General features: G+C 43.1%; 2 protein-coding genes across 9 annotated transcripts in view; one reads left to right on the top strand and one right to left on the bottom strand.

The window, feature by feature from the left end:
* Pxk (PX domain containing serine/threonine kinase like) overlaps positions 1-5,795 on the top strand; it is a 75,631-nt gene extending 69,836 nt beyond the window's left edge. For 2 of the 8 annotated variants that reach the window (XM_058582102.1, XM_058582101.1), the window contains exons 18-19: positions 718-747; positions 4,530-4,667. In XM_058582102.1, coding sequence (XP_058438085.1) covers positions 718-734 — 17 coding nt within the window. In that variant the 3' untranslated portion in view covers positions 735-747; positions 4,530-4,667. The other 6 variants (XM_058582100.1, XM_058582099.1, XM_046452985.2 and 3 more) reach the window with 3 other exon arrangements.
* A 1,083-nt stretch (positions 5,796-6,878) lies between these two features.
* Positions 6,879-12,318, bottom strand: Pdhb (pyruvate dehydrogenase E1 subunit beta). Its single transcript, XM_046452991.2, has 10 exons — positions 12,215-12,318; positions 12,073-12,126; positions 10,546-10,653; positions 10,392-10,454; positions 10,253-10,288; positions 9,826-10,111; positions 9,068-9,178; positions 8,532-8,623; positions 7,717-7,858; positions 6,879-7,412 (listed from the first exon to the last, which is right to left on the bottom strand). Exons 1-10 carry the CDS (start codon positions 12,254-12,256, stop codon positions 7,267-7,269), a joined length of 1,080 nt encoding a protein of 359 aa, XP_046308947.1. The 5' UTR covers positions 12,257-12,318; the 3' UTR covers positions 6,879-7,266.
* Between the last annotated feature and the right edge of the window lie 215 nt (positions 12,319-12,533).

The raw sequence follows: 12,533 nt of genomic DNA, 5'->3' as shown, positions 1-12,533 counted from the left end.
ACTCTGGGATTCCCTCTCTGGAAAACCATTATCCTTCACATTAAACTGGAAACTTATCAGTTGAAAAGAAGACAAGAAAAATATTTGCCTTTCTTCTTCCTTTCCTCCCTTCCTTCTTTCCTTCCTTTCTTGCCTTATTCATGCTTTACCAAGGGAAGGTGACCCGTATCTCTGCCTGGGAGGCCTCCCACCCAGGCGATTCACCTTGGACCTGCCCTATGCTTTTTCTCTTCCCAACTTCAGAAAGTCTCTATTTTAGACACTTCAAGTCTTGCTTGCAAAAAAATAAAATAAAATAAAAAAGTGCAGAGTTTTCCTTTCCTCCCCTCGGTCTTTGTTTGGAAATAGAATGAAGTACACTGCTGATGCTCTTCAGGGCCGGGAACCTCCCTGGCTCTTTTGAAGTGAGCACTGTGCTTATAAAGAAATAAAAATAGCACCTAACTGGCTCAGGAGAGAAAGACTCTGAAGAGGAAAGTGACTCATTGATTGCTCTATTACTAGATTTCCCATGTCCTAAAAGGGTCACAATCAGGTTTAAAAACCAGGGCATTTTGTGGTTAATTTGAGCATCTCCTAGTTTTGCAGTGAGATTAATTAGCATGTGATTCAGACTGTCTGATTTTACTGTCTGTTACTGTTTGATTAAATGACACTAAAACCTGAATAATGACTTGTGTCCTCTCTCTCTTTCTTTCTCTTTGCTGTTTTCAGTAGAGCATGCACCATTTTGAACGTGAATTTTCGGTAAAGTAAGCTATGCTAATTTCTCTAACTTTAAAGATGCTCTGTTTCTGTATGTGACTAGAACCCAAAGTATCTAGATCACTAAGGTGATGAGCACGTGGGAGAGCAGATTTGAGACTGTGTCCTTACTGGAACATTTCAATGAAATACAGCATCTTTAAAAAGCACCCAAATGACTTCATCTATATTCATTTCATTTCCATCACGACCTTCAAAAGTCTTCATTTTCACTCTGATTTTCGTTATAAAATACAGCTCTAAAACCTGCTAATTGACTGCATGGCATTTTGATGTATTTTAATTTTGGAAACCATGACTCTCAAAGTCCTATTGTTACAGAAATATTGGTCCCTTCTCACTCTGATCTAGAGGAAAAGGTGTTAGGAAAAGGATGTAGGGTTTTGGGGTTCCAGGGAGACAGCTTACTGGCTTGCGTAACTGATGATGGTCGGGAACAGTTCTTTTTAAAGCATCCTTAAAAATTCTCTAGTCGGGACCTAGGAATAGCCTCCTTCTTTGCCTGAGGTCAAAGTGAAGGTGGTTCCCAAGACCTGGGGACCAGGAGTTGGGGCTCTCCACTCTCTCCTGAGAGTGGTAGGTAGTCTGGTAAGGCTTTAGAGTGGTCTGGTGGCCACTTGGCCTCCCACCTATGTGTGTGGACCAGAAAGGAACTCAGCCACAGAGACCTGTAAATTACCCTCTGCTAAAATTGGCCTGAGGACAGAGGATTTAGATGTCCTTTCCATGAGGCTGTCTAGGGTGTTTCTGGAATGGCATTCCTCCCTACGTCTCACCTACTTTCTTGGGGCAGCAGCCTGTACTTTCCTCTACTGGACGGCCTGGTTCCCATTGAGTTTGATGGAGGGGATTTCAGGAAGGGTAGAGTAACTGGTCTTGGAGATTTTTTCTAAGAGAAAGGGAGCTGGGAGAGATCAGGACTGACTATCTCCCATCCTAGATGCATAACGTGAGGCCAGCCTACTCTGTCACCTGGGGAAAGGACTATCTGGGACCTTTTGCAGGAGGAGCTTTTGCATTTGAGACATGGAGCACACATCAGGCAGTTGTTCCTAGGTTTGTCACAGGCCTCATAGTTCCTGAACCCCATCCACACCTCACCCCTGCCATTGTTACCAGTATATTGTAGCTTAAGTCCCAACAGACCTTTAAAGGAAGCTTGTGACCTTAAAAAGGCAAGAAGAAAAGACCAGGGACAATAGATGTAACTTGTTGTCAAGACTCAATCCCTGGAGTGCAGTTTGCCTCCTTCTGTTTTGACCTCTGACTCCTAGGCCTCCCCTCCCCTTGCAGAGGGGGTTCTGAGCTGGTAATGTGGGCTCTGGCCTTCCGTGAATGTGACTGTATACATCAAGACCTAGTTCTTGCAGGCCTAGTGAGGAAGAGTGGCCCTTTGATGCCGGTCTGACCCTCTGTGAGCAGACATAGGGGTGGGTGGGCAGCTCTCCTTTCACACAGCCCTTAGCATCCTTGCTACAGGCACAAATCACCCCACAGCACTTTCAACAGTCTGTTTATTTCCAATATCTACCTTTTCAAAGTGATCAAAATGGCAAGTTTCAGCCTTTCCTGGGAAAATGAAGATATATTTACTGAACTCCCCCCACAACTCCCAAACTCTGGTAGTAATTTACACTCTTAATGTCAATGTTGGACAAAGAGGCCAAAGTTAAGGGTTGGTTCCCTGTGAGGCCAGGCACTTCTGTTCTGTGCCAGGATGGCCAGCCATACCTATAAGCCCATTCCCCAAGTCCCGTCTCTAGCCCTCCAGAATCCTGGGCTTCAGGAATAACCAGTCTCTGGGTGGCCAGTTCTGGACTGCCGGACTCTGTCTTCTCATTCTTAACCCTGCAGTGATTCTTCTGCCAGGGGTCAGAGCACAAAGCTGAAAGGAAGAAACCCTGGAGTCCTCTCTTCTGGCCACTGGGTGAGAGTGTCTGGTAGGGGGCATTGGCACCTAAGCGGGCAGGGCTCCCTTCTCCTGGCATTTCACTGGTCACGTCCAGAAGTCCTCTTCAGAGGAACACTTCCATCACACTCTCATTCCACCTGGGTTTTTCATCTCAACAGTCACTTCAGGTTTAAAGCCCTTTTTATAACCCTGTGACATAAAGTCAGGAACATCTTCCCACAATGGACGCCAGCACAGAACGTAATTGCCCTTCATGCATTAGTTGTTATCCAATAGATCAATGAAAGTTACATTTTGTTCATTTGTCTGTATTTAATCTTTATTTGTATTGATCACTGAGAATCCCAAGGCTGCAGAGCATGGGTGTATGTATTTGTGTCATTCTTCAATTTTAACTGTCTTAGGTTGGGGTAAAAGATATAAAGGAAGGTAAGTGGTTTTCTATGAATTACAAGATTTCAGCTGTTGCCTGTCACAGTTGGTGGGAAGGATATGCTAACTTGAATATTTTCTGGGTCACCCCAAGCCATTCATCCATACAAATTCATCCATACAGGTGTCTTTCCTGTTCTCACTGTAGCTCACCACAGTGTGGGGAGCCATCCAGCAGAATGTCTCCCTGCTGTAGCCCTAGCAGGGGTAGAGGACAGGGCAGCAATAAATAGTAGAGTTCCAGGGAGACACAGGTTCACAGGACATAAACCCACTAACCCTGTGCATAGGAAAGTTCTGTAAGGTAGTGCTATTTCTGTACTTAGTATTTATTTTGTCCCGAGAGAACAATTCACTCATTGATTCAAAAATATGAAATTCAAGTTGCAAATATCCATGTGCCTTAGAGGTGGGCATGTTTTAGATACCTGTCTAGCTTCCCCTCCTTGCCAAGTAGAGCTCAGCATTCTGGCCCCTCCTGATGCACCACAGAGATGCATGTCTAGGTACAGTTCCATTCAGTTCCTCAGTTGGACTACCGTGGAAAGAACAGCACTTGACAAGAGACTTCTCCCTGAGAATGTCATTGCCAAGGAGAGACCCCTTTAAGTGCTTGCTTTACACTGCTCACAATCACTAGTGTTTTATATTTCTTTAACCCAACCCAGTAGAAAATGACTCTTCAAGACAGACTCCTTCGGGGAATGCATAACCCAGCAGGTGCTGGTTCCTTGCTGAGAATCCTCAGTGGTTTATCATTTTATTTTAAATCACATCCGTCAAAATACTGCACGTTAGAACCACTGAACTAGTCATCCCTTTGAGTAATTGGCATTCAGGTAGCTCAGTGCTGTGCAGAAAGATGTCTGCATCACACATCTAACTCAGAATGGGTGGGGCTGCCCCATACCTGGCTAAAGTGGCTGATGGAACTCTTCTTTTGGTACCATTACTTAAATTTGGAAAATGAGATCAGCACCGTATTTATGTAGACAAAGGATCACTGTGGCCTGGCATGGTAGCCAATGCCCGTCATCCCAGCAACTCAGTAGGGCTGAGGCAGATTGAAAGTCTGAGGCCAGCCTTGGCAATTTAGTGAGATGCTCAGCAACATCAAGACCCACTCTCAAATTTAAAAAAAGGAAAAAAGAATGTCATTGTGTATGTTGCCATGTAATCTGTGATATTTGTTCCAACAGTCTTCTCATCTGATATTTGAGGCAAATGACAATCTTAATTCCCCTTTGATGCTTCAGCTTTTCTGTTCAGTGTTTTAGAGAGTGGTACAGTACTGGGTATCTTGATCCCTCTGAGGAGAACATTTGCAGTCTCCCCTCAGTCCTTTCCACCCAGGTCTGAGCAGCAGCAGTGCCCAGGGCTGGGGGGGAGGTGGATACTGACTGTCCCCTTGCCTCCACAGGGCTATCTGCATTACCTCCACCTCCTCCGCCTCCACCTCCACCGCCAGCAGCTCCCTTGCCTCCTGTGAGCACAGAGGTGCCTGCACAGCTCTCATCCCAGGCTGTGAATGGTGTGAGCCGAGGGGCCTTGCTCAGCTCCATCCAGAATTTCCAAAAGGGAACTTTGAGAAAAACCGAAACCTGTGACCACAGTGCTCCTAAGATTGGCTGAGGCTTCCTGTTTACACTGAGGGAAGAATTCATGTCTGCCCCACTCCTACCCACTAAAGACCCTTCTTCCTGGATGAGCCCTTGAGGAATCAGTACAGCCGCACACTGTTCTGCAGATGCTCGGCTAAGAGGCCTGTTAGGAGGGAGCCGTCCTCCAAATAGAATAAAGTGGAGCTGGCGTTGCTGCCTTAAGAAATGTGTTGTTCCTTTGTCAGCATTGTGAAGGAGTCTGGTAGTCTGCTAATGGACATCTTTTGGGGGCAGCCACATATTGGAATCAATATTTTCACTATTTAAAGGAAATGGACAGAGACAGAAGCAATGACAATGTTCCGTCACCATAGTGAATGGCCTTTCTGTTGCAATCCCTCCTACCCCATCAGAAATGTTCCTCTCATAGCTTATTTTCTCTGAAGCATTGTCTCATTATTTCTTAGCTAATTCCCATTTCTGCTACTTTTATTTCACCTCAGACATTAATACTGTGGCCCAAAGCACAGTTATGTTGTTGAGTCAGAGAAGCCACTGAGTTCTTCACATTTTTTTCTTCCCTCAAATAAAATGGGGGAGTTCCTAACAGTCTCAGGCTCCACCAGGAATCCCATTTTGGCTGTAGAACTTGGGGCTGTGAGAACAACTACTCTGTGGATTCCTAGTTCATTTTAGTTAGAATGTACTGAAACAGACACAAAAAAGCTCTTGCTAGCTAGTTAGAGGATCTGCGTAGTCCTCAACAGCAAAGTCATCTGGGTGGTTGTTATTATAACACAAGCAAATTTGGCATCTATATAAATCAATTCTGATTTTTGAAAGACTTATTGAACATATCATCTTTTTTAATGTTACTCATTTATTAGAAATCTTTTATCCTGATTTGCTTAAACCTTTAAATAAATTGCACTTTAAAGGATTATAAATAATCCATTTTAAAATTCAAGTACACACATCAGTGTTGGTTACTATGCAGAGAGAATGTCATTGTGTATAGTTTCATGTAATCTGTGATAAATGTTCAGCTGTATTTTTTATTAAAATAAACCAAGTCAAGAAAAACATGTTGTCTGGAGCTTGGCTACATGTTTCAAATGAGAACTTTTTACAGCATCTTTTGTAAATATAAAGCTTACATTAACACAGTATATCTAAAGTTTCCTTCCTACCTATCCGGCCTTTATTCTTTTGTGTCCTATCATTTGTTAATAAGAACTAACAATCATTATTTACATCTTAGTATTTAAATTCGACATTAGATAATTTAAATATTCTTCACTAACTGACTTAAACCTATCTTCTCCATCTCAACTTATGAGGGTAATGTATGACAATGTCTTTTTGGTAGTGAGAAAAACACCTGACATAAATTTTGTCTTCATTTTAAAAGGAACCTGTTAGAATCAGGTATTTGAAGAGTGTGTGGACAAGATCCCATTCCAAGTGTGATGGAGTCTAGGTGATCTGTTCCTGATGGTAGCTGTGGGCCTTCTAAAGTCAGCTTTGTTGTTTTACATAAAGTTTTAAATATACTGAATAAAAACAAGCAATGTGGAGCTGGGCCAGAGCTCAGTGGCAGAGCTTCTAGTATGCACAGGGCCCAGGGTTTGATCCCCAGCACCAGAGGAACACCACTGCCAAAAATGAAAATGATTTTGTACACCAGCTTTGTTTCCATTTGGCATCAATTTCTTCTTTTTTGCAGTACTAGGAATTGACACCAGGGGCACTCTTACATATGAGCTATATATCCAGACCTTTTATTAATTTTTAAATTGAGACATTAAATTGCCCGGGCTAGCCTTGAACTTGTAATCTTCCAGCCCCAGCCTCCTGAGTAGCTGGGATTACAAACATGTGCCACCACAAGAGGCAGCATTGGGTTTTGTTTTGGGTATTGGGGGTGGAACCCAGGGGCCCTTTACCACTGAGTTACATCCCTGGCCCTTTTTATTTATTTTTAATTTTGAGACATGATCTCACAAAGTTGCTTAAGGTTCAAGCTGCTGAGGCTGGTCTCAAACTTGCTATCCTCCTGACTCTGCCTCCTGGGTTGCTGGGATTATAGGCAATGCAATATGCATGGCTAATTTCGTAAAGAATTTTGAATTTTCCACCCACGTTAATCATTTCATGAATATAAAAAATATAATCAGGAATTCCTTTATTCCTTATCAAAACAATCAAACAGTAAATGTAGATTATACACTTTATTTATACATATAAGTTATCTTTTTTGGATATAACTTTCATCAGTACTATGCCACATTCATACCTTGTCCTTCTAGCAAAAGAGGTAAAATTTTACATTAATGCATTCAAAGAACAGGACAACCGTAACAGTGAAAGCATGGAGTCTAGGGCAGAAGAGTGGAGTCTTCCCCATTCAAACACATTCAAACATCCCACCAGTACAAAACACCTGTTGCTGCCTTAGAGAGAACTTGTTGAATTGTAAGGTCTTACAGTACAATCCAGGTGAAGTCCCAACAAGTATTTTAAGTAAATCTCAGTGACTTGATATTCATGTACAAACTAGATATTTAATGTTTTCTTTATGGCAAATATGATGTCCTTGACCTGAGGTACAGAGTTGTCTTCTAGAATCTTTGCATAAGGCATAGGGACGTCAGCACCAGTGACTCGAACAGCAGGAGCATCCAGGAAATTGAATGCAGGGCCTAGGAGAGAAGGCAGGCTTTCCTGAGAGAGGCGACAGAAGCCAGCTGACTACTACCCACTTTAACACAGAGATGTGGTTACCCAGGAAAAGAAAACATAGGTGAAGAATTTCTAGTTGTGGGGAACTGTTTCTGGCTTTGCTTTTTAAAACACTTACCCAAAGGAAAAAATGCCAAAATGACAAATTGAATCGCCAAGTCTTTTGGCCATCCCTAGTTTTTTTTCTTTCTTTATCCAGTACGAATTAAGGCTTTAATTTTATTATAGCTTGACTACATTCTAGAACCAGTTTCTCTGAAATACCTTCCATGATCCTGGCACAAATTTCAGCTCCTACTCCGAATTGTGGCCAGCCTCCTTCCACAGTTATGAGATGATTTGTCTTCATGACACTGGCTTCTATGGTGTCAATGTCCATTGGTCTGATGGTACGCATATTTATCACCTAAACAGACAGTATAATAAATACGCTTTATGGAAGCACTGCAGCACAAAGATAGCCTGGACCCTATAATAACAACTTCCTTTTTTTGTTTCTTGTTAATGAATGTACAAAATGTAAAAGGAAAATTGTAATTAAAGCAAAAATCTCTTCTCTCAGCAGCTCTGTTCACATATAGAATTCATTTTTCCTCCTCAGCTCTAACTTCTATCTTGGCAAAATAAATAATAGCCAACTTGCACGGAGAGCTTAGCATGCACCAGGCCCTACACTCAGTATAATGCTTACAGCCATCCCACGATGGAGTAGTATTTACATTATCCTCATTTTATAGCTGATGAGAAGTGGAGTATGTATCTTGCCCAAGTGTAAATAGTAAGCACAGGTCCTACAGAGAAAGTTAGAATCATTAATTTCTGAGTTTGTGCCTAAGACCAGCCCCAAAGGCTAAGTCTTGAGAAAGCAAGTACTATTCTAAAAGACCTAGAACCTGAGTGGTAAAAAGCTAAGTTATGTGATAAGCAAGCTGGTTCTTAGGTCTAAGGAGAGACAGAACTAAGTGGCAAAGCAAGATTTTACAACCAACTAACCTATTACAGAACTCAAACTCCCATTTCTAGGTCTTATATTTAAAGAGGCTTTCTGATTTCTTAAGAGCAAATGAATGTCCACTCACCTCACATTCAATTCCCTCTTTAGATAGCACCGTAGCAGCTTCTAAGCAGTGGCCCACAGGTCTGGAGTGGGAAACCACCGTTATATGTGTCCCTGAAACAGAATGGTCACAGGTCAGAGGTCAGGTTGAGAATAAAGATGCGGTACCAGTCTGCAGTTAGCTGTGGCTCTTGTTCATCTGTCAAGTCCTCAATTTCATTCCAGTGAGCCAAGGAATGTGGCCGCCTTCCTAAAAATGAAATACACACCTACTGGACTGAGATTTGAGAAGCATAACTGTATGAAAAATCAGGCATCACACATCATACCTTTTCCCCCCTTTGTGGTACTGGAGAATGAACCCAGGGCCTTGTGCGGGCTAGACAAGTGCTCCACGACCAAGCTACGTCCCCAGCTCCACACATTCTTAACCTAAGCTCACCTTTACTTTTTAGTCAAAATACATGGCAATACCTTCTAGACTTCATTTGACTTAAAAAAAATAAAGGGGCTGGATTAAAAATAATGTTTAAATGTATATTAAATGCATAGTCTTACCTTGCCTTTCTACTTTGGCTTTTCCGATAGGAATCAGAAAATCTTTTGATTGAGCTTCTGTAGGAAATTCAAAAGGAACTCCGTACATCAATTCATTCTCTAGTACCACCACTGCAAAATATAAATATTTAAGCAAAAATTAACTAACTACATAATGACTAAAAATGCATGGACAACATCATTTATCATGTGAAAAGTTTCACTGTGTTTATTAGGAAGCCTTGTTTCTATTATGTCCAATAACTTAAGGATGGTCTATGTCATTACAGTTGTAGTTTGGTCAATATAATTTTATCTGCTGCGGTTAAGACAGTATTGTGGAGTGTGCAGTAAATGTCACCTTTACCTAACTGCTCCCATTTTAGTTGGAACTAAAAAAACAACTACATTCTTTACTATCTTTACCATATCTATTATCTATAAATCATTAGTATTTGATATATCTAATCCTAAGTAGAGGCCTTTAATGATTCCTTCGATGCAAGGAGTTTTTAGTTTTTTTCATACTGGGGAATTAACCCAAGGGTACCTCACCACTGAACTATATCCCAACTTTTTCAATTTTTTTTTTTTTATCTTGAGAAAGAGCCTCACTAAGTTGCTTAAAGCTATACTATGTCTCTGAGGCTAGCCTGCAAATTGCAATCCTCCTACTTCAGCCTCCCAAGTCGTTAGGATTTCAGATGTGTGCCACTGTCCCCAGCTTTCATTTTCTTTTTTTAAAGTTCAAAAAGAGACACAGGGGTCACTCTGCTGACCTGGATTGTTATCTCGAATGGCTGATTTGATGAGTCCTTTCGCATCTTCTGAATTCCAGGGGCTGACCACCTTCAAGCCTGGGCAGTGCCCATACCACGCAGCAAAGCACTGTGAGTGCTGGGCAGCTACACCTGCTGAGGCACCATTGGGCCCCCTGAAGACTATGGGCACACACTGGAGGCCCCCTGACATATAGTAGGTCTTGGCAGCTGAATTTATAACCTGGTCAATGGCTTGCATGGAGAAATTAAAGGTCATAAATTCACAAATGGGTCGCAAACCAGCCTGTCAAATCAAAAACATTGATGTTAAAAAAGAATAGAAACAGCAATGAAGAGTGGCAAACAACCTCTCCCTTCCTCCAACATGCAATGTTTTTAAAAGATCCTAATAAAAGAAGTCTCTTTGGATAAGCCTATTACATACCATAGCTGCACCAACAGCAATTCCAGCAAAGCCCATCTGTAAAGTAAAACACAAGCCTAAGACAAAGATTTAAAAAATCAGGATAGGAAACACAGATAGATATGCCCTTCAAAGATCAACTTCCTACAGGAGGGCTTACCTCAGATATGGGAGTATCTATAATCCTTTTGTCTCCATATTTCTTCCACAGGCCTCGGCTAACCTACAATTAAGAGATGAACCCATTACTTTTAAGCACATGTTGGGGTGAAGGGTCACTTCAGTTCTGAATAACTTTCACTGATTTTGGTTACCTTGTATGCCCCGTCATACTGGGCAACTTCTTCCCCAAGAAGAAATACCTTCTCATCTCTTTCCAGTTCCTCATCCATACCTTGATTGATAGCATCGCGAACTGTCATCTGTCACAGGAATAGAAAAACTATCAATATACTAGAGGATTATTTAGAATACCATTGAGATTCTCTTCCTTTACACTTACCTAGGCTGTACACGGTACGAAACATAAAATTAAAACAGGCTTCTCCTTAAAAGTTCCAAGAATTCTTAAATAAGTTATATTGCTATCTTAAACTGGATATGTCAGTTATAAGCTTACTGAACTTTTTTTTTTTTTTTTTTTTTGCCATACTGGCAATTGAACCCAGGGGTGCTCTATCAGTAAGCTATATCACCAGCCCTTTTATGTTTTGAGACAGGTCTTGCCAAGTTGCCCAGGCTGGCCTCAAACTTGTGATCCTCCTGCCTCAGTTTCTTGAGTGGCTGAGATTACAGGTGTATGACACTATGCCCAGCCTTAATACTTTTCTTGATGTACATGTTGTTTGCAGTTAAGAGGGCTAAGGGGCAGAGAAAATCAGGGAAGCTTAACTAAGGCTAAGTATTGAGCACTCACTAGGTGCCAGGCACTGCCAAACACTTTGAATTAAGGTGTTATTTTAATACAAAGCATGGCAGAAACTTCTAGTAAAGAAAAAAAGGGGGTGGTGGTGGATATTATCATACACTCTAGCAATTCTGCTGCTAGGTACATACCCTAAAGAACTGAGAGGAAGATTCAAATATATACCTGCACAACAACATTCATAGCAGCATTACTCACAAATCCAAAAGGTGGAAACTCAAATGCCTATCTTTGCATAAATGAATGAAATAAGTGTATACACACAACAGATACTATTCAGACTGTGTAAGGAAACACATTCTGTTGTATCCTACATGTATTAACCCTGAAGATACTGTGCTAAGAGAAATAAGCCGGGCGCAAAAAGGTCAAATGAATTCCACTTACGTGAGGTTCTAGAAGAGGCAAACCCAGAGTACAACAGAGGTTACAAGGGGGTGGTGGTGGTTAAGGTATTATCGGGGAGTGGATGGTGTTTCTAAATAGACAATGAAAAAAAAGTTCTGGAAATGTATGGTGGTGATGGTTGCATATTTTTTTTTTTGATGAATGTACTTGATGCCACTCAATTATCACTTTAAAGGAGTAAATGTCAAGCATATTTTGTCACATGAAAAAGAAAAAAAAAGAAAGATGGGGGTGGGGTTGATAGAGGAAGCCACTAGTTTTCTTCGATGGCTCATCTGATCCCAACCAGCCTCGCAGGGCGACAAGCCAGTGTGATTAGTGCCCGGCGACGATAGAGGCAGCAGGAGCCCCACGCAGGATGCGTCCTTCCGCGGCCCCCAGAGCCTGCGAAGGCCACTTATCTCCGAGACGCGGACCAGCTAGGGCGCAGGCGCGACCCCGGCGTCTCCAGACCCGGTCCCGGGTCAAGGATTCCCTCCAGGCCCTGCGGAGCTCCCGCGCGAGTTACCTGCAGGGCGGCCGGCGTGGTCCGATGAAAGCGCCTCCTCAGCATCCCGGAGACCTGGGGCGGGGGAGAGAAGGACACTCAGAGAGGTCGCTGGGTGGGCATGGGTCGCGCAGGGTCGCGGGGGCCGCGAGCCGCTGCCTACCTGCTGAAGGGGTCTCCGCACCAGCCCCGATACCGCCGCCATCTTGACCGTGTCCTCTAGCCGTCGCCTAATGACAACACAGAGCGGCCGCAGACGAGGTAGGCCACGCCCCCGCTGGCGCGGCCAATGGCAGGGCGCGGCGCCTGCGTGGCCCGCCCCTCCGCCCACCGGCCGCGGGGCCGAGCCCCCGGCGGGGGTGGAGTAGGATGCGCTGTCTTCCCTCTGCGGCTGGCTCAACTTTTATCCGCCCGGGTTGGCCGCGCACACGCAGGATGCACGCAGGGCACACGCCTCTGACTGCTGGTGCTTGAGCAGACTG

This window comes from Marmota monax, unplaced genomic scaffold (genome assembly GCF_021218885.2).
Source record: "Marmota monax isolate L192 unplaced genomic scaffold, Marmota_monax_Labrador192_F-V1.1 WCK01_AAM20220418_F8-fsc00042, whole genome shotgun sequence".
NCBI lineage: Eukaryota > Metazoa > Chordata > Mammalia > Rodentia > Sciuridae > Marmota > Marmota monax.
This window is presented reverse-complemented; position numbering and strand designations above follow the sequence as displayed.